This window comes from Miniopterus schreibersii (assembly GCF_964146895.1).
Source record: "Miniopterus schreibersii genome assembly, chromosome: 8".
Classification (NCBI taxonomy): domain Eukaryota; kingdom Metazoa; phylum Chordata; class Mammalia; order Chiroptera; family Miniopteridae; genus Miniopterus; species Miniopterus schreibersii.
The window spans coordinates 71,889,469-71,911,950 of record NC_138109.1 but is presented as its reverse complement, the minus strand read 5'-3'; the positions used below and the strand labels follow the sequence as shown (position 1 = coordinate 71,911,950).

General features: G+C 42.3%; 1 protein-coding gene across 4 annotated transcripts in view; it reads left to right on the top strand.

Moving 5' to 3' along the window:
• Positions 1-22,482, top strand: part of GCNT2 (glucosaminyl (N-acetyl) transferase 2 (I blood group)) — an 87,148-nt gene that overhangs the window by 42,546 nt on the left and 22,120 nt on the right. The window contains exon 1 of one of the 4 annotated variants that reach the window (XM_081144722.1): positions 5,788-7,286. The exons of the other annotated variants lie outside the window; for them this stretch is intronic. Within the exon in view, the coding sequence (XP_081000848.1) occupies positions 6,368-7,286 (919 nt within the window). The 5' untranslated portion in view covers positions 5,788-6,367. Of the gene's footprint in view, positions 1-5,787; positions 7,287-22,482 lie in introns of those variants that run through there. 4 annotated transcript variants of the gene reach the window in all.

Sequence of the window (22,482 nt, the reverse complement as noted above, 5' to 3'; positions counted from 1 at the left end):
TAATTTGCTGATCTGATCCTCAGCTTCCACTAATCTACTGTTTATCCCTTCCAATGTATTCTTTATTTCTGCTATGTCATTCTTAATTTCTTTTTTTTAAATCCTCACCTGAAGATATTTTTTTCATTGCTTTCAAAGAGAGTAGAAGGGGAAGGGAGAGAGAAAAACATCAATGTGACAGAAACACATCAATTGGTTGCCTCCAGCACACGCCTCAGCCAGGCCAGGGATTGAGCTTGCAACTGTGGTACATGCCCTTGGCCAGAATCGAACTTGGGACCCTCCAGTCCACAGGCCTATACTCTAACCACTGAGCAAAACCACCCCGGGCTGTCATTCTTAATTTCCTTCATGCTTTCCATTTCTTTTCTCATGCTGTTGAGCATCGTTACAGTCATTTTTCTGAACTCTATATCTGAAAGATTGCTTATCTCTATTTCATTTATCTCTCCTTTGGAGAATTCTCTTGTTCTTTCATTTGGGGCTTTTTAAAAAAATCTCCCCATTTTGGCTATCTGTTTGGGTTACGTGTCTATGTGTTAGGTAGATCTGCTATGACTCCTAGTATTTTTGGGGGGTCTCTGGTGCAGGCCAGTGTCAGATGCTATTTGTGATTGGCTTTGGGTACCTTGTTTGGAGCTATCAGTGATCCACAGCTTGTGGCTCCCTCTGCTGGAGCTGAGTGCATTTAGAAAGGACCAAGATGCCCATCAAGGTCTGCTTCTCCAAGGCCTGGGTCCAGAAGCAGATCAGGCAAAGACTCAAAACACCCAAAGGTCCCCCTCTGCCTGCAGGCTGATTGTTATTCTTAGTCTCTTAATGAGCCTCAGGCTGTAGACCACCGAAAAGAGTAAACACCACAGGATGGGGTAAGAGATTTTTGAACAGGGTGGGACAATTGCTCCCCCCCCCCCGCCCCCAGGCAAAAGCTGCTTTGATGATAAAGGTCTGCCTGAGAAAGATGTCCTCTGCAGTATGGGGGAGTGACTCAACACAGGAATCCAGATGGCCATCCTCCGAGCTCTATAAGCAGGGCCAGCACTCCTGGATTCTCCTGACACAGCTCTAGTCCACTCTGCCCTCCTTCTGCCAGAGCCCAGGGTGAGTGGCAGCACACGAAAATTTTTACATTGGCTCTTTAAGAGGATGCCTGCATATCCTGCTGACTCTCCCTTGAAGACAGAAACCCCACTACTTTTCACAGCCAGATGTTATGTTCTGGTGCTCAGTTCTGGTGCTTTTTGATGAGGAGCCCAGCCTGGGGTTTAGGTCCCAGAGTTCTCAGTGGGAACCCCCCACAGCTGAGATGTCCCTCTGGAACCTCAGCTGCTGCCTGTGGGAGCCCAGCCAGCCCTCTCGTGCCTCTGCACTTCCTACCAGTCTCTACGTGGTCTCTGCTTTATGGCCTTGGTTATGAGGGTGCTCTCCAGCTTGTCTTCAGTTGACTTTTTAGGATGGTTTTTCTATATTTTAGTTGCAGTTCCAATTTGGTCCTGGGAGAGTGTCTGTGTAGCTTCCACTCAATCCACTGCCATCTTGGAATCTCTTATGTCCTGGCTACTTTCAAGCTTCAGTTGCAGACTTGAGTGGTGGCCTAAGAAATGAAATGGTCCACAAGCCTAAAATATTTACTACAGAAGTGCTGATGACTGAGGTAGAATCACGTGGTACACATATTTGCCTAACAATTTTTAGGAAAAATTTTTGCCATAATTGTGAATTTTCTAGACAACCCTTTTGTGCACAAAATGGTTTGTTAAAGAACGACTATTTTGAATAAACATTTCAGAAATGTCTTTTAAAATAGAATATGCAGGATATATGTAGAAGAGATCTATTAATACATTTATATTTCTGTTTCACTAAATGTTAGGACTCTGTTTTCAAAGAAGGTCTGGTTGGCCCAGTGTTTGCACTGATTGAGTCTTCCAGCCCTTGCATAGATGTTAACTTATTTGACAGTTACAAATGCTAGAGATACTGATCAACGGTAATAAAATGGTCAGTCAGCTGTAGAAATAAATGCTTGTCATCTTGTCATTGAATGACCTTGCGCTGATTTGCTTGTGGAGTTTTTTTGGGACCTACTTCATTCCCAGCCTATCACCTACTGCTGACAATAAGGAGCCGGAGTCCACCAGTTCTGCATCTCTCTTCTAATCTGTGACTTCTTACCTGTATAGGTCTGAGAAAGTTTAAGGTTGCGCCTAAACTAAGAGTTAGTTGGCTAAACCTCAAGACATGTTTAAACCTTTGGTGCTTAAACCCAGAGATGTTGAACATGGGGTTCATGGTGCAGCATGGATTAATCTCTAAGGTTGAGAGGGAGCTGCGTGCTTTAGGTGGGCAGAGCTCTTCACTAGGGTCCCCACTCTTCCTCCACATCCATGACACCATGGCCAAGCATTAGCTGCCACTTGTGAACTCACTAGCCCTGTTTTTCGTCCCCTCCAACCAGCTTCACTTACTTTTTATCTTATCTGCCTGCCTGTACACATTTGAGTGTGTGAATCCAGCCTACAGCATGTGATCATTGTTTTGGTTGCTGGGAGATCTTTTATTTACTTTCTGTCTCTCGCTTATGGCCAGAGTGTTTGAGGTGGCCAGACTGACGCAACCAAAACCTCAGATGGGGAGCAGAATGGTGTAAAGTCGATAGAGATGAGAGGACCCATCAGAAGCACTGCCTTGATTCAGTAGCCAATAATTATGCCAAGAGAAGCAATCTGAGGTAGAGAGCTATAAGGACTTGGGAACAAGTCAGGCCAGGATTCTACCCTGTCCCCAAGAGCCAGCGTGCGAGTTCGCCTGTGATCGCCCAGCTGTGGTAGATGCACAGCTCACTGAAGGTTAATGAGAGCTAAGCGACTGTAAGGGAAAAAGATCCCACCGGGTTCTCAGCAAGCCCCCAGACAGCCTGGCCTTTGGTTTTAACATTGATCGGAGCTGACTCTGTGTTATTAGTTGCTGTCTTTGTCCTTGTTTGTGATGATAAAGGTTACCCTGGGGCAGAGAGAGGCAGGAAATGATACAAAATGTCCACTTGACCTCACTTTTCAGTATGTTAAGCAAGTAAAGTGAAAGGAGTAGAAATAATGTCCTGGTTGGAAGTTAAGAGCTGAGCCCACCCAATTTTTCCAGGAAGACAATGCCTGTTCAGTTATCACAGGTACCAGGCAAAACAAACCTCTTGTCAGGCCAATTACTAAAAAGGCATCACATGCTAACCTCGGGCTGTTCATCCAAACCATTGTAAATAAGGCAGGACAAACTGTAGAATTTTTATTTTTTATTTTTGGGTACTGCTGTTTTGAACTATAAGTCATGTTACACTCCCACCTGCAATGTGCTTTGACTCAGTCGTGATTAAAGATTTGCCGAGTGTTCTGGTGTGACCCGCAACAGACGACCACCAGAGTTTATGTTTGGATTTTTGGAGCCTTTATTAGCTGGCCAGCGGCTATAGTTGCAGCGTCTCACCCATGTAAGAGCCGAACTGCAGTCCCGACCCTAAAATGTTCTTCCCACATTTTATACTCAGTAACTACAAAGGCAACTACGGTAAAGGGGCTTCTAATAATTTGATAATTTGTTAGGTTGTCAGCTTTTGTAACATGAAACAAGGGGGGACCCTTAGTAACATAAAAGGGATGATTTAAACACAATGTCTTACAATGAGTAATGGGGTTATGCTTGACCGGGGTGTGACTGGTTTGTTTTGTTTTTCTGAAGGACTTCAGGGGGAGCGGTAATTCTTGGGCTAGCTTGTCAGGCCTTGTCCTGTACAATAGGGATCTTTTTCTACCTTTACTGTTAGTTCCTTAGGTGTTCTTCTGGCCATGGTGGCCAGAACAGTGATGGCCAGAACACTGGGTTCACTTTGCACTGGCATCCCCCAGAGCTCGCTACTGTAGGACCAAGGCTCAAGGGAAAGGGGGGGGGAGCGAACGCCTGAACCTGCATTGAAAGCCCTTTGCCTCACTTCCCCCCACTGCCGCCCCCTCCTGCTCTTCACAGGTCCTGCCAAGGATGTGTGCTGCAGAGAAGGGTGTGGCTCTAGTAAGAATGAAGGAAAGTGATAGCATCAAAATGGACTCTTCAGTTCTTCCCTTTATCTGACCACATTCCTACAATCTCACTCCACCTCCCCTCCCCTGGGGGGGAGGGGATAGCGGTGAGGAAGGAAAAGTGTGAAATGTGAAATTTAACCTTCACTCTTTTTGAGTGGGAACACCCATCTCAACCCACTGGAAAGCCTTAAGAAGGTAAGCGTTCTTCTGTTCCATTAATAAGAACAGAAATCAAAATATCTGTTCATCAGCAGGGTCAGAAATAATGGATATTTTTCCAAAGAAAACTGACAACAACAAAAATTGCTAGTGCTTATTGAGCATATGTGAACGTACACATACACCCTGAATATGAGCCATCTCATCCAGGGTTCTTAACCATGTGAAACAGCAACCGCTGCTCTTTTCCAACTAACAACCTGGTGCTTAGAGAGGCTAAGTAACTTTACCCTGGTCGCACAGCCGGTCAGTGACCAGCTGGGATTTGAAGCCAATTAGACTGGTTTCAGCATCTGGACCAGGGAACTGCAGAACTAAAACACTGGCTTCTATCCAGCCGAATGACTTAAGAAAAGAAAAATTTGCATTGGCCTTAGTTTTCTCATCTGTAAAATAAAGGGTTGTATTAGATGGTTTTTAAGATCCCTGCCAACTCTTTGGGTCTATCTCTAAATCAATATCCATCACATCCATGCTACTGTGGCCATTCATTTGTCCAGGGGATCGCAGAAAGTTATGCGGAGGTGTGGGATAAGAAGGGGCAGGGAGAGTGTTGTTTTGTACACCAGATGTTTTCCTAACAGGGCAACTGCTTCAATTGCCACACCATGCCCAGACAGGCAGGATAGCTGGGAGACTGCAGGGACTGCCACCGCTTATCTTTAGTTGGTCTGGTTACTTTCCCCAGAGGCATCCTTACCACCGGCACCAATGCTCAGCGCTCAATCCACACTTGCTGAGCGCTGGAGGCACCTGGCACCCGTGAGCTCTGAGAACCCCTCTATGTGACCAGACCTGCTGGGCTTCTCTTCCTGGCTCCCCTGAATTTCACTGACCCATACTTCCAGGAATTTAGCTGCAGCCCAGAAGACTTTGTTCCTTCTTCAGAGTGAGGAAGTGGGAGAGGGTGTTGGGTGGGAAGTAGAATCCTTTGAGTCCTCGGAAATGCGCGCAAATCTCAACACGTCAGGCTTATGAAGAGACCCAGTGGCTAGTCACTGTACATATTGTAGATAATACCGTGTCAACAACAGGAGTTATCTGAAGCTCTTTGTGAAATGGGAACCAACTACTTTTGCTCTCTGGGAACAGTGACTATCACCTTTCTCTCTGGCAGGCAGACTGAGGTGTGTTCATTTCATTGATGTCATCCACACCGACCCTTTAATGTTTCAAGTCTCTCCTAGGTTCCTTCTGCTCCCACCCCATGCCCGCAGCAGTGCAATCCTCGTTTCCCATTTCCCAACGCCTGCACACACATATATATGCTATGTGACACCATCAGAAACCGTCTGATTTAATCCGGCAAACACCTGCCTCTCCCCAGACGTTTTGCTGCTGATCGTCTTGATGCTGATAATACTTAGCCCCGTTGCAAGTGCCTTTTTCCCTTATCTGTGCCTGTGTGTGCTCAGAGGCAGAGATAACACTGAAATGAAAAGAGGTGGCCAAGAAACGGGAAAAGATATAAACCAGAGCACTGGTCCTGAACGCTGTGGTTTCCAAGGCCTGCTAGCAGGTTGCAGGTTGCGGGTTACAGGGCTGACCCGAAAGAGGAGAACCACTCGTTCTGAAACGCAGGGAAAGTGTGAGGAGAGAAGGGAGATGAGATCGGAAGGGAGTGGAGGGAGGGGGGCTGCCGGGAAGCGTGAGAAGCCCAGCCCCGGTGCAAAGGACCCGTCCCTCCTTCTCCGAAGGTAATTTGCTGGGAGCCACGGCTTGCATTTCATATGCAAAGGGGGAGGGCTTCCCGGAGGCCGGGCGCCGGCTGCGCCGGGCTGGGCTGGGCTGGGCTGAGCGCTCCACTCCGCTCTGCGCTCTGCCAGCCGCTGGCATCCAGCGGGCAGGGCCGAGACCAGTGCGTGTTGGAGAAGCAGGTCCCCTCCCGCCACCGCCAGGGGACGGAGGCGATACTGAAGCAGAGAATCAGTGAGGATTGAAGGAGACGCTGTTTGAGAAGCTGTCGAAATTCAAGACTGCCAGAGGAAGTCCATTCAGCCTCTTCGTACTTGGAGCTTCAGGGACTGATCATTTCTCAGCCCCTGGGGAGAGATTCCTGGCTCAAGGAAGTGAAAATAATGAACTATTGGAGGTACTACCTTTTTGCTTTCACCGTGCTCAGTGTGGTTATTTTTGTGATCCGTTACAACAGCTGGTTAAGCCTGCCCAAGAGGAGGCTGAATGGTTCCAGTGAAAGGTATTCTGTGATAAGTGCCTGTGAGGACGCCTTAGAAGACAAGTCCACTTTTCTCTGGGAGAACACGCTGACATCACCTTTGGGAAGTGTCCCTTGCAAGGACTACCTGATCCAGAACCACTACATCACAAGGCCCCTGTCGGAGGAAGAAGTGGCGTTCCCTTTGGCGTATGTCATGGTCATCCACAAAGAATTCCATACCTTTGAAAGGCTCTTCAGGGCTATCTACATGCCCCAGAATGTCTACTGCGTTCATGTGGATGAAAAAGCTGCAGCAGAGTTCAAGAAATCTGTGTGGCAGTTACTGAGCTGCTTCCCAAATGCCTTTATTGCTTCAAAGATCGAGCCCGTGGTCTACGCGGGAATTTCCAGGCTCCAGGCCGACCTGAACTGCCTGAGAGACCTGGTGGCCTCGGAGGTCCCCTGGAAGTACGCCATCAACACCTGTGGGCAAGATTTCCCCCTGAAAACCAACAAGGAAATAGTTCAGTATCTGAAAGGATTTAAAGGGAAAAACATTACCCCAGGGGTGCTGCCCCCAGCTCATGCCATTGGACGGACTAAGTATGTCCACCGAGAGCACATAGGCAAAGATGGCTCTTTTGTGAAAAACACTAATGTTTTGAAAACCTCTCCTCCACATCAGCTGACGATTTACTTTGGCACTGCCTATGTGGCCCTCACCAGAGAGTTTGTCAACTTTGTCTTTCAGGACAAAAGGGCCATTGATCTACTACAATGGTCAAAAGATACCTATAGTCCTGATGAACATTTCTGGGTGACGCTTAATAGGATTCCAAGTAGGTACCAATTTCTGTTACCATTTTTTATTCATAGATTGAGTTTGCTGCCATTCAGCTCCTCTAGAGAACTGACTCATTTGAAATTATTTGAAAAAAAATTTAAATGCTTAGAAAGCTATTAGTCTGGTTGCTTTTTAGTGACAGTTTAGTGCCAGCTCTGTTGTTTTACAGCTACGTGCACTACAGTGATCTAGGAAACATGCCGAGCCACAGGAGCTCTGGCAAACTACCTTTGATGCTGTATCTCATAGTTGGCGATTTTCAGCTCGGTCTTTTGAATGGATGCTTTTCGTAGTCCTCGATAAGCACAGCTCTAGCATAATAAGACATGTTCTTCATAAGCATTCTAGAACTTCGGAGTTGAAATAGGATGTTACCCAATATTACACTGATGCTCAAAGTCATTGCTCAAGGTTCATGAGGCTGTTTTCAGAATCTTTGAATTCTCTTTGGTTAGTTCACAAATTATCACTCCCTCTTAAATGTCTGCAGTCTAAGACCTGGACCAATACTCTGGTCTCAACTGATTTGGTTTAATAAATCTAGTCTGATATTTTGTTGCCTAGAAGAATGGGTAGCAGAGATAAAACATACAGAGAGAGATTCTAGCTGGAGTTGATCCAAAGTAAATTCCTAATTTCAAACTCACGGATTTTTATCAGAAATTCCACTTTGCAGCCTCTTGTGTTTATATGCTTTGAAGTCTTTTCTGTTGTTTTTGATAATTTGGAAAGGGGTCCAATGTCAGGCAACTGAAGGCAAAAAAACCCCCCCAGTACTAAACTCTGTCTTTGATTCAGGACTGGGTTTCTTTTCAAAATTCTGTCTCCCATATGTTTTCTGGGATTATCTGTGTGACCTGCATACGTTTTCCAGGTGATGTCCCAACAGTAGTTTCCACTATTGTGCCAGCATGGCTGTGGTGCCAGCCCTGTGTGAGGGTGGCCCTACGCCTGCGGTGCTTGGAAGATCTTGCTCTTACATGTAGTATCGTTATTGTTGGGGCATCTGAGTGCTGTTTGAAACTATGTTCATGTCTGAAGTACACTCACAGCAGTTATTAGGCGCCCAATAACTCAGCATTCCTAAGAGCTAAACAAGAGTGGCTGGGCATAGAAATCTACTCAGAGAAAGAAGCAGAAAGAGGTCCAGCAAGATGACTGGGGACAGAGACATCCTCGGAGCAGTTTATTTTCAGAGATACTAAATTGTCAGATCATGAAGACTTGTAGGAGGGGGTGTGAACCAACGTTTATCACAGTGCAGTGAGTGTGCATCCATATTGTTTATTATTTATAACACATGTAAATATTATATATGTGGCATCTAATTCTGTTCTGGTTGATAACAGTTTGTGCCAGATATGTGATGTTCTACATCATTTCTTTTAATTATAAGAAATGACTATTGTTATCCTCATGTACCAATGAAGAAAGAAAGGCTTAGAGAGACTGGCTTCCTGTGCTCATCTTTAAGGCAAAGCGGGGACCTGGTGCTGGGTTTGTGTGGCCTGCAGCTTGAGCTGTCCCTCTCCAGCAGAAAGAGAAGGAATGATTATTTAGTCTTTCCTGTATATCCAAAGCTAAGTCCCTGCAGAATCTCAGAAAGGAGGAAGGATAAGGGTGGGGAGAAATGAGGAGGGCAGTGGAAGGAAGCCCCACCTCACCACTTAAGCTGGAAATAAGGTTAGCAGGGTGTGTGTGTGTGGGTGGGTGGGGGGTGAGTGGGTGTGTGTGTTGAAAGGCAGCATGCTGAGGCTGAGTGGGCCAATGTGCTAGTTTGAGTCACGGAGGGCTGGCCTTGCTGGAAATGATCACCACTCCCCACACTGGCTTCTGTGCCAGCTTCCTGAGTCCCGGCTCATGAAGTGTGTTAAGGATTTGTCTTCACACTGTATAGAAAAGAAGTCTTCAAAAAATAATAGACTATTTTGACATTTATATTTTGGGCAATCAGCAAATCCGTATTTAGCCTTCTGTGGTACCAAGCACTATTCTGTGTACTGAGTGTACCTCTGTGAGCAGACAGACATGACTCATGGAATTTCAGTTTCAAGATTTGAGTGGTTGAGCATTAAATTTAGTGTCTGTTTAGTATAATGGGCTAATTTCAGTATAATTTTGGTATATTGAGCAAATTTCCCCCTACTCCAATCTCTCAAAAAATGCTTTTTACCCCCTGAATATCTGTCCCTATATCTATTCTATTTTTTTTTTATTGATTAATTTTAGAGAGAGAGAGAGGGAGGGAGAGAAAAAACATCAATTTGTTGTTCCACTTATTTATGCATTCATTGGTTGATTCTTGTATGTGTTTTGACCGGAGATCGAATCCAAAACTTTGGTGTATCTGAACGACGCTTTAACCAACTGAGCTAGCCAGCTAGGGCTATCTGTCCCTATTTTTAAAACAATTTTAGAAGTTAGCTTAAAAACACCACCACCAGGAAATAAATTTACCAGGTTTGAAATTTTTAAATTTTGCACTCCATCAATGTCTAATATAGCTTTCTTATATACCCTTCCGGAGATGCTTTATTAAGTTTACAGATAATAAAACTAATTAAATATGTGTGGAAAACAATACACATACTTATACATACTTTTTAAAAGTCCACCACAGAGATACACAGAAAAAGAAAAATGGTTCTTTTTTAAATGCTCTGTTGTCTATAAGTGAGAAACAAAATACCACAAGATGTGGTTTTTATTTAAATAGATCTTATGTAGACATTTAGGGAGCTGATTTTAAAAATTCAACTTTTTTCGTATTTCGAAAGATTCTTCAGTCTAGATTCTAGGAATGTTGTGGGAAAAGGCACCAGGGACCTTTGCTTCCCAGAGTCCAGCAGTGGTGAACTCTCAGGCAGGCTGGCAGTCACCAGTTGTTCCTTTCTTTAAAGCTTTGCGGTGGCTCCTCATTGTCTTGAGGGTCAGGTTGAAGCTCTTAGTGTGACATGACCTGTGGCATGACCTCCAGGACCGGACTCCCTCCCACTTCCTCACCCCATCTCTCTACCCTCCTTTCTTTTTACCTGATGCTTCAGACTTTATGTTCCAACTCCTTGGCTCTACACACTTCTGTAATTTTCACCTGCCTTTTTTTTCTTTTTGGTGGCTTTTTATGATGTCCTCTCTTGGATACCCTTCCTACCGTCTCTGTCTAACTCCCATCCATCCTGTATAACCCACCCTGGGTTTCACCTCCTCCGGAAGCCATCTCGATAACCCACCTCCTAGACGGTTGGTACTCCAACTGTGGCTTCTCTTATACCCAGTGCCGCAGCTGCCACCATTGAATTATAATAACCTGCTAAGTGAATAATCTTCTCTGCCCTACCTCCTTAGTGTTTGGGTTTCTTAAGGGTAAGAAATGTGACATCTATCTTTGTCTTCCCCATCACTGCCACACCACCACCTGTCGCTGTGCCTGACTGAGGATATGCAGAGTGCCGGATGGTGGTGGGTTGGATCTGAGGAGTGTCTGCATAGCTATGAGAAGATCGAAGGGATGGATATAAGTGTCCTGTACCTGGGTGGATGGGGTGGGGACAATATTTTATAGAAAGTATTAGAGAAACAGTGAGTAAGATACTGCTTGGAGGTATAATTCTGTAATAGTTAGGCCAAGAAATAAAGTCAGTAAACGGAAAGATATAAGAAAGACCGTGTAGAGTTAGTAAGCTGTTGAGTTCCCATTGGAATGTTAATAGGGCCGTGCTTCCTTAGAAAATCTGGTTCCCAGCTAGCCAGCCCGGGCCCATCACGCAGTGGCATCTGATGCCAAGAGAAAGCGCTGGCATTCTCTGTGACGCCTCCAGTTTCCGCCTTACTTGCACCTGGTTTGAGTTTCTCCCGCACCTTGGCACCCTCGCAGCCCTGCTGTTAATACCATGCCTGGCCTGCTCCCGACTCATGCAGTGGGCTTCCTCCGTCTTAATTTGATCTTGAGCGCTCGCCAGTTACTGTCTTAGAAGGAAACATAAGGAAGAAAGGTTAAGAAAGGTTAAGAAAATACTACGATAGTGGAAACTTGAAACTCCCCAGGTGTAGCTCTCAGCAAACACTAACACTGAGCTATTTAGAAGATACATGTTCTCTGCAGAAAGTTTACTAGGGCTTTAAATCTGGGTGTGGCTGGATCAGTCCCAGTTTGGGTTTGTTTGTTTTTTTAATCTTCACCCAAAGATAAGTTTTTATTGATTTTAGAAAGAGCAGAAAGGAGAGAGAGAGAGGAACATCGACGTGAGAGAGAAATATTGATGGATCGGTTGCCTCCTGTATGCACTACAACCAGGGATCGAATCCACAACATGGGTGTGTGCCCTGACCGGGAATCAAAACTGTGGCCTTTTGTTGTATGGAATGAGTCTCCAACCAACTGAGCCGCACCAGCCAGGGCCCCAGTGTGTTTTGTAAAGCACAGTCATTAACTATTGGGATACGTTCTGAAAAATGTGTCATTAGGCGGTTTCCCAGTTTTGTGAACACCATAGAGTGCACTCACACAGATGCTCCACACCTAGGCTCCGCGGTATAGCCTGTTGCTCCTCGGCTACAAGCCTGTACAACACGTTATACTGAATGCCACAGGCAGCTGTAACACAATGGTAAGTATTTGTGGTTTTAAACATACCTGAACAGAAAAGGTTCAGTAAGAATGTGTAAAAGATTAACAGTGGTTCACCTGTATAGGCCCTTACCATGAATGGAGCTGAGGACTGCAAGGTGCTCTGGGTGGGTGGGGGAGTGAGTGAGTGTGAAGGCCCAGGACATTACTGTGCACTATTGCAGACTTTATATAAACACTGTACACTTAGGCTACACTGTTTATTAAAAATATTTTCTTTCTTCAATAATAAATTAACCTTAGTTTACTGTAACTTTTTTACTTTAAAATTATTTTTTAACTTTTTAGTCTTTTGTAATAACATTTATTTAAAACACAAACATATTGTACAGTTGTTCAAAAATATCTTCTTTTTATATATTCTTATTCTATAAGCTCCTTTTTATTTTTAAAATTTTTAATTTTTTTTTTCCTTTTTAAACTTTTTTTGTTAAAAACTAAGACAAACACACACACATTCGCTTAAGCCCACACAGGGTCAGGGTGATCAGCGTCACTGTCTTCCACCGCCGCATCTTGTCCCACTCGAAGGTCTTCAAGGCAGTAACACACATGGAGCTGTCATCTGTGATAGCAATGCCTTCCTCTGGAACACCTCCTGAGGGACCTGCCTGAGGCTCTTCTTGAGGAGGTGCCACTCTTTTCAGAAATGTGTCCATGGTGGTTTGCTTGGTTTATTTCTTTTTGTCATCATAGATTTGCTTGTAAGAAGATAATGCACCTTGAACATTCTGCTCCATTAATGAAAACCTTTCGTTGTTGGGGTCTGTGTTTTCAAACTTTTTGAGGAGCTTTCTGAGGTCTGCAAAAGCTTCTGCTAAATCTTTCACTGTGCATTTTCTTGGAGGTCCTTTTCTTCTGCAGTTTCCTTTGTTATTGCCTCTTGTTCCAGTTCCATCAACTACTCATTAGTCTATTCCTCAGGAACCACCTCTAGGAGCTCCTCATGTCATCCTCATCCACACCAGGTTAAAGGGGTTTGCCATCTCAGTCACAGCCTTCTTGATTTTTGTAACCTTTGCACTAGGACGTCAAGATGTCCTAGTCACTAAGTGTCATTGACTGAAACATCGTTATGGGGCACATGACTGCATGCATTGTGTTCTCTGTACATCTGCCCAAATTTAGAATTCAGGTTGTAAACCACAAAGGATGCATTTAATCATACCAATTATTTCTAGAATGATAAACATTGTTGGATTATAGAATCATGTTGTAATGAATGTCATTAGAACATTCAGGTCTACAGTAAATCTATTTTTTTGTGGCCCTATGACAATCCACACTGGTGCTCATTTTGTCAACACGGAAATAAATTCTGGTTGAAAGAAAAAATTATACATGGGTTCTATCTATTTAACAGAGTTTTTAAAATGACATCATTTTTGCATAGCTAGGTAATATTAAATACACATAATAAATTTGAACATGATTTTCAAAATATGGCATTAGTAATTTGGGCTTGTGTAACTTGCTTTTCCTTATTGGTAAAGGGCTTTAAGCTCTTTTAGAGCCAGTAATCTGAGGAAGATTTATAATGTGCAATTTTTCCTGGCTCTTGAGTACCTAGACTGATAAGTCTACATCACAAAATGCTGAGCTCTTGGTAGAGAAACCTTAAACAGGTTGCAGGGTATTGACATAATTAAACTACACTGAAGCTATAGGCATTTGAGGGATCACTTATGATGCCTCCAGTCATTGGCTGTGCTGTAATATTTGGATCACCATCTTCATTGGGTAATCTGTGCCCAAACATTTTTTGCCCCCCAGCTCTGTTAAAGGAAATAATCAGGAAACCCTGCTCTTAACTCGGGTTTAATTCCCAATCTTTAGAACAACATTATGCAAGATTTAAAAAAATGGATTAAAGTGCATATGAATATTTATTTATTTATGAATATTTAATTAAGTACACATACCATTATGATTGGTAAACATCCACTAGGCTGAATTAATGAGAATGTAACTCTACCGGAGGGATTAATGTAGCTACCACTTCAGAACTGGCAAGACCATTTCTCCAATTTTCATTCAACCTCCCATCATTCTCCACCAATTGCATAAGACGAATCTTTTCTAGAAGCAGCAGTTTGTTTTTTTAACAAAAACATAAATTGAATTTCAATGACTCTTTTTTAAAAATTATTTTTTAAAATTGATTTTAGAGAGGGAGAGAGAAACATCGATTTGTTGTTCCATTTATTTGTGCATTCATTGATTGATTCTTGTATGTGGCCTGACCAGGGATTGAACCCACAACCTTGGCATATTGGGATCACGCTCTAACCAACTGAGCTATTCAGCCAGGGTTCAATGACTCTTAAAACAAAAAAATAAGATATTAATTGTATATCAAAGCCCTAATAGATATAATCAATGTCTAAATAATCTCTTTAACATAAATATCCCTACTCTTTCTCTGGACCACTGCAACAGCATCTCAATCCATCCCATTTTGGGCCCACATGCTACTGGGGAACTGGCCTTAGTCTATGCTGTACCTGTTTACCCATCTGTGATGATGGAAATAATAAATAGTTCATAGTTCCCAGAGAACTTATGAGCATTAAATATGGTAATGTATCTAGTGTGGTAGTTCTCACAGAGCATGCCTCAGAATCTGCTGCAGGGCCTGTTAAAACACAGATTGCTGGGCCTCAAGCATTCCTAGAATCTGTATTTCTAGCAAGTTCCCAGGTGACCCTGGTGCTTCTGTTTAGAAAGCACATTGAGAACTGCTGACATAGACCATCTTTTACAGAGACTGACATGTTTATAGATTTGCAGCAAATGTTGATTCAGTTCATTTCCATCAGAGACGCTGCTTGACTGGGGAAAAAGGCAGCCACCAGTAAAACTAAAAGCGAGTTTGGATAAGGGAAAGCTTTCTGGTGTTGATTGCATAAGGTGGATATTATGAAAGTGGCAGACAAATGACATGTTTCAAAGTACTCATATTGAGGCACTATCCTGGTTTGGAGTGACACAAACCTGATGAGGAATTTTAGCTTTGCCCTCATCAGCTTTGTGACTTTGGGTACTCCTGAACCTCAGATTCCTCATCTGTAGAGTCACAGTAGTGATGGCTACTTAGTAAGGTTGTTTTGAGAATTAAATAGGAAAAAAGGTTGTAAAGTATGAGGTTAAGCGTTTATGCACTTATTAATATGAATATATATTAAGAAAACCTAAATGTTTCACTGCAAAAGGATGTTTAAATTGGGCTTCCCAACCATGTAAAACTAGGTGTAGGTATAGCCAAAGAGAAATAGGAGGAAATATAAGAAAATTTAAGCAGTTTAACATCTTGGGGTGTGTACTTATTCTTTATAACTTTGATTTCCCTTAATGTTATTGGTGTAATTTTTGAAACTACTGCAAAGCCTCACGGAGTCCTCACAATAATACTGTGAAGCATGTATTCTATTAGAAAAGTGTTTCCTTAAAAACACAGAGACATCAATAGTTTCTCAGGACTCTATTTTGAGATCACATCACATGAAAAGAACAGGAATTGGGATTAAATGATTGTTTTATTTTCTTAAACCCTACCATGTACTAGAAAGGACTTAAGATGTCTGTTCAGAACATAATATCATTTCTTAGAAAAGGAAATCAACATAGCCAAGATTGTTAACGAAAAGCGAGAACTTTTTCAAATCATTCCATCAAGGCTTTTGCTGGCCCAGCCACATCCTTCCCATTTCAGGTGTCCAACTTCCTCAGTGTTGAAACAAATGTTATTCCTCCCGGCTACTGACACAGAGATCATTTTAAAACTGTGCTGTGAAATTTACAAACATACAACAGCACTGAGAATAGGACAGTAATCTCCTGTGCCCATCAGCCAGTTTCAACAACCATCAACATACTACACAAACTCAAAGCAAGAAAACTTAAAAATTCATAACAAATCCTTGGGTTGACTCTAATTTTCAGAAATGAGTAGCTTCTTCTTTTCAGAGGAAATGCGAAAGTCCAGTATTCCAGACAAGGCTTTCTACATATCCTATGATAGTGACTTCCTGAAGAATGAACATCTCTTCACCCAGCTTAAACTTCTAGGATGAGTTTTCTTTTCCATTTTTTTCTTTTTAAATGGACAGAGTTGAATCTACAAGCACATGCTCTTTAGGCATTAGAAGCAAAAGTCAGAGCCCTGCTTTTTAGGATTTTCATTCTCTTGGCCTTCCTTTTCCGGTGTGGAGAATGGGAGGAGTATGTTACTAAGAGCAGTAAATTGATTAGTGAGTAACCTGTCCCATGTGCAGTGCTTAGAGGTACCTTTCTAAATCTCTTCTCGCTACTGAATATTCTGCTTCCTCTATTTAAAAAAAAAAAAAAAAAAAAGAGCCAATTGGCAGTCTTATTATTTTATGAGTCCCCTCTGAGTATGACTTTGTAATTGACATGAAGATATTTTGCCTTCAGCCAAATCTTAATGTATTTTCCATTACCACATGCTCTCATAGAGCTTTCTTTGTTGGGTTCAATTATCTTGTTAATTTTTCACATATGTAATTTAATCTGCGATTGCCCCGGCATTCAGCTCTGTAGCTTTGCATGAGGTTTCTCTGATCTTTCAGGGCAGTGTAGAAGAATATGGACTTGGGCATCCCAGCCTTGTCACTTAACAGCTCGTCTGACACTGGACAGATTACTCAACCAAGCTGAGCCACAGTTAATTTTGGTTTTAGGACACAAGGCAAAGTATGACTTTCAACAATAAAGACAAATTTAAAAAATAAAATAAAAATGATCTGGATACAAAAAAATATGGAAGGTATTTAAGAATTTATTAAAAAATAAGAATTGTATATTAGGCAGTTTTGATTCAACCTCACCCCCAAAAATATATATCCAGAGAATAATACAACTCACAGCATCTTTTCAAAGATGTTTGTAGAAGGGCCAGAAGAATGTCTGGGCCACTCTAAGGATGTGAATTTCAAGTTATCCCAAAAGGCTGTCATGGATTGGAACAGTAGTTTATGGACTTTGATATTTTAAACACTTCATAGCTCACAGCTAAGAATAGTAGAATATTAAGCCAACAGGCAGTAAGTGATGTGAGCTATGTGTAAAGGTTTATTTTCCTTTGTACAAGTGCTGCGAACTCCTGCCACTGGATCGTGTAAAAGGGGCTGCTGACCTAGATATGCACACTACAGAATTAGGTTCTAGCCCCTGTTTTTAACTAGCTGTTTGACCTTGGGCATGTTACGTAAACCTCTCTGGGTCTTAGTTCCGTCCTCCGTAAAATGATGAAATTGGGCAAGGTGATCTCAAAAGAGATTCCTGCATTATTTTGCTTTAACTCTGGAGAGCGCAATGGAAGGAGTAAAAATTTTAGAGACAGGCAGACTTAGGTTTCATCTACCTGCTGTGTGATCTTGAGCCATTGACTTCTCCTACATGGGCTTCAGTTTACTCATCTATAAAGGGAAGACAATATCAACTTCATGAGAGAGTTTTGAGTGTTACAAGACAATGAAGATATACCTCCCAGCTCAGCCACTGTTAATTCTGTCACCGTCTCCATTCCTCCCCATCCCCCTCTCTATGCGGTATTAATGCCATGCCTTTTTCATATTACACTGTGACCAGTAGGATTAATGGAACAGTGGACTCTGGGCAATGAATTTCTCTCTTTGTCATGGTTACTCTGTCAGTGTCTGGATGCCAGCTGCCCCCACTGCCATGACTTAGAGCTCAGGCCAATCGCCAAAGGCAGTGTGTGGGGGTGATTGTCGTGCTCAAAAATTCTGACCAAATGAGCAGTACTGAGCACTTATACACTCTCCCCCTTGTCTGCTTGTGTTAATGTAGCTCATTGGCCCTCATTCCTGGAGAGTATTTTCTGGGTTGGCCCCTAAGTGCTGAGCTTGACCAAGGCTAGTGCAGCATATTGACTGTGGGGAGGGAAGAGGGCCCACTGGAACCAGACCGCTTGGCTTCACATACAGCTTTCAGATTCTGAATGTATATGATTTGAAACGAATTATGTCATCTTTCTGAACTTCTGTTTCTGCATTTGTAAAATGGGGATGGTAATTGTAATCCAATTATGTGTATTAATATATGGCAAGTGCCTAGATTGGTGCATGGTGCCTAATAAATACCAATAACTGTTAGATGTTTTTATTCCTCCCAGTGGCCCTCAGTAAGGGTCACCAGAGACTGCAAAAATACAATCTCCCAAGATGCAGAGGCTTCTGAGATTACTACAAAGGATCTGGAAGATTTTTTAGAACCCAGACAAAATCAGATTGAATTCCTCTCTACCCGTAACTTACAATACTCCTAGGGCTCATCCTGCTTGGGGAAATGAGAGGAGCAGAGTAACTGAACATATCACACTGGTTGGTGAGGTAGATTGTCCCATGTGCATGAACTCATGTACTTAAATAGTAGGAAACACAGACGACTAACAACAATCTTGCATCAGTATTGATAGCTCGACTCTTGAGGATACCTGCAATTTCCAAATAACCTGAATCTCCTCTCTCTGACCCAGTTAAAAAAAAAAGCAACATTGTTTCCACTAGAATGAGGAGGCACCTGAACCAGGGTGAAACAGGGTGTCTCAGCGAGAGCCATCTTGCCCATCTCCCTGTTGGCTTTCATCCATTGTGTCCCATTAGGGACATGCGCAGTAAGGGGTGTGCCAAATGAAATAGTCAAGGCCTCATTTACCTTCAGAGTCTTCCAGTGGTCCCCATGGAACGGAGAACTGTTGTAGAATGAAGAATCTGGGTCCCCCTCCCTCAAAGGGGTGGGGGACTCAAATCACAGCATCTTCTATCTTGTGGTCTTGGGCAGTCCCTTCAACTCTCCAAACCTAGTCTCCTCAGCCAAGGATTGATAATCTCTTGGGGAGGGGGGGGGAGGCACGAGTTGTGAGAAATGAATGAAGTAGTAACTCTGTAACTATGCTATGACTCTAACTAGTAACTTAAAACTCTGGAACCATAGCTCTGAACCCTGGGTGGTAACCACTCTGGACACACAGAAGATGCCAGCTGAATGTGATAATGGTTTTCGGTGGTGGTGTTTTTTTTAAAAGAGGAGAATCCTGGAAGGATTAGAAACTTGGAATGGCTACTTCAAGAATAACAAAATGATTTTGTGAAGTGGAATGGGCAGTTTCATACTGGACTTGGAAGGGACACACTCATCATTTAAGATTAGATGAATCAAGCCTACAAAGGTGAATCGGTTTGTTCTGGTTGATGATTTAGCAGCTGAATTGGGTCACAAAGATGGAACTTCTGAGTCATAGTCCAACAGTTTATATATTTAGTGCTTCTCACAATTTCTCTCTAACATACCCTAGATAGTGGAGCAGAAGGGCAGTAACAGCATTTTGGTCTGTATGTTGCCTAATCCTGAAAAACTGGTTTTAATAACAGGATTCTATAAAAAGTGTTCAGAATTCATTTTTGAAAAGATAGTGAATATTAATATTTCTCAAGTGAAAAATTCTATAGGTATAAGACAAAGTAAAATTAAAATTTATCCATTTATTATGAAGGCTATCCATTCTGTTAAACATTTGTTCTTAAATTTGAAGCAGCTCCCCATTTTGTTTTTAAATTTATTTGGAGTACAATTTATTCTCTCTGGTGTCCAGCCCCATGTGTTTTGACAGTTGCATAGAGTCCTGTATCCACCACCACAATCAAGAACAACTCCATCACCTCCAAAAATCCCCTCTTGCTGCCCCCATCCAAACCCTTGGCACATCCTCACCTGTTCTCCATTCCTAAGGTTGTGCCTTTTCTAGAATGTCACAACATGGGTTCATAGAACATGCAGCCTTTGGGGTTTGGAAAAGCAGCTTCCTAGTCTGCCTTTCTTTTAGTGAATTCATTTGTGCTTTCCAAGGTGTATATCATGGTCTCCCATAGATGCTCTGGCAGCTTTTATAGCTGTTGAGTGTTGGTTCCACTTGGCTCACTTTTCTTTTCCCATATTATTTATTTATTATTTTTCATAAATAATAAATCAGTTGGCCCTCTTGTAATTTAAAAAAAAAAGGTAGGGTTGCCCTGGCCGGTGTGACTCAGGGGTTAGAGCGTGTGCCTGGGCACCAAAGGGTCTCGGATCGGATTCTCAGTCAAGGGCAGGTACCTGGGTTGCAGGTTAGGCCCCTGTCAGGGTGTCCGGGAGGCAACCAATGGATGTGTCTCTCCCTCACCGATGTCTCTCTCTTACTCTCTCTTCCCCTTCTCCCTTCCCTCCCTCCCTTCCACAGTCTCTGAAATCAATGGCAAAAATATCCTCAGGTGTGGATGAACAAACAAACAGATAAATAAATAAAAATTTTAGAAAGGTAGGGTTATTTTTAGTAATATTCATTTGATATTACTGATTTAGTAAGAATCACAAAAGCTGTGTTCCACATTTATTCCAGAAACACGTGACCAAGTGACAGACCTTCCCAGAGTGAGTCCTTTCAATCAGTCAGACCACAGGATAGCATGAAAATTAGTGTGGAACAGCTCCCCAGTAAGAGTGCTTCCCAGAAGTCCCACAGAAGAGGACCTGTCGGGATCTGTAGATGGCTCAAGGGTTTATCTTTTTCTACAAATTGAATATATTAGTCATTGTTCTGGATCGAAAGATGCCCATAATTCAGAGTTTCTGAAACACTGAAATAACTGTTGCACAAAAGAAAACACCAGTATTCAAGTGCTTAAAAGTCAAGCCCTCAAAGCCAGAAAGCTGGATACTCAAAAGGACACTGCAGTGCCTACTGGGACCCCGAGCAGAGGGAATGGGGGCAAGGGCGAGGCACTGAAGAGGCCAAGGTTTTTTGAAGCCTAGTGTTTTATTTTTTAAATTTATGTATATATCACAGCCTTGGTCACTCTATAAACTTTCTCAAACTTTTTATTGAAATAGTCAATGCATCCAGAAAACTGCACATACCAGAATTGAGGTCACTGAATTTTCAACTGATCCTTACCTGAGTAACCGCACAAGAAACCATGGTACCACTAGTACTCCAGGAACCCCGTATTCCCTTCCAGTTACCTCCCAAACGACAACCACCCCACCCCATAAGTTTGTTTTGCCTCTTTTGTGTCGTTATGTTACTTAAATTTTATTTTTGTATTTTTCAATTACAATTGACATAACTTATGATCACCCCAATAAGTCTGGCACCCACACATAGTTATTACAACATCATTGATTATATTACCTATTGATTACATCCCCAGGACTATTCTGTAACTACCAGTTTATACTTCTTAATCCCTTCACCTTTTTCACCCAGTTGCCCAACTCCACTCCCCACAGGCAACCAGCAGTTTGTTTTCTGTATGTATGAGTCTGTTTCTGTTTTGTTTGTTTGTTTATTTTGTTTTTTAGATTCCACATATAAATGAAATCATATGGTATTTGTCTTTCTCTGTCTGACTTATTTCACTTAGCATAATACACTTTAGGCCCATCCATGTTGTCACAAATGGCAAGATTTCATTCTCTTTTTATGGCCGAGTAATATTCCATTGTATACATGCACCACTTCTTCTTTGTCCAATTGTCTATCAATAGATACTTAGGTTGCTTCCATATCTTGGCTATTGTAAATGATGCTGCAATGAACATAAGAGTGCATATATCTTTTCAAATTTGTGTTCTTGTTTTCTTTCAAAAAATACCCAGAAGTAGAATTGCTGAGTCCTACGGTAGTTTTATTTTTTTTAATTTTATGGGCCTCCATAGTGTCTTCCATAGTGGCTGCACCAATTTCCAATCCCACCAACAATACATGAGGGTTCCCTTTTCTTCTGTCCTTGCCAACCCTTGTTTGTGGATTAATTGATGCTAGCCAGCCTGACAGATATGAGGCAATAACTCATTGTGGTTTGAATTTGCATTTCCCTGATGATTAGGAATATTGAGCATCTTTTCCTGTGTTTATTGGCCATTTTTATGGCCTCTTTGGAGAAATGTCTATTCAGGTCCTCTGTCCATTTTTAAAATTGAATTGTTTGGGGGTGTGTGTGTGTGAGAGAGAAAAAGAGAGAGAGAGAGCTAAGTTGTCTGAGTTCCTTATATATTTTGGATATTAACCCCTTATCAGTTGTATTATTGGTGAATATCTTCTTCCATTCAGTAGGTTGCCTTTTCAGTTTGTTGATGGGTTTCATTAAGTAACTTCTAATTGTAGCCTAGTGCTTTTCATCCAAATATTTCAGGTTAAATATATGTTTCAGGAAGAAATGCTAGGCCTACCCTGTGGCTTCCTATATTTCTAAAAAATACTGTAAACTCCATGGGGTCAGGGGTGGCAGGGGTGGGAGGGGATATACACATGTTTCAGGCACAGCACAAGGCTCTTTCTCCTATGTGTCTTCTCTTTTTAAAGTTTATTTAGACATTTCTCATATTTGTAGAAGAGGAGTATAAACAGAACCCCTCTGCTGTTCTGTTTAAAAGATTGGGCTTGCTATAAATAGGCACTTAGTTCCCAGAATCAGCAACCTATATATACCCCAGTACATGAAGCAACAAATGGAATTTACCACTGACCTTCAGCTCCTTTGGA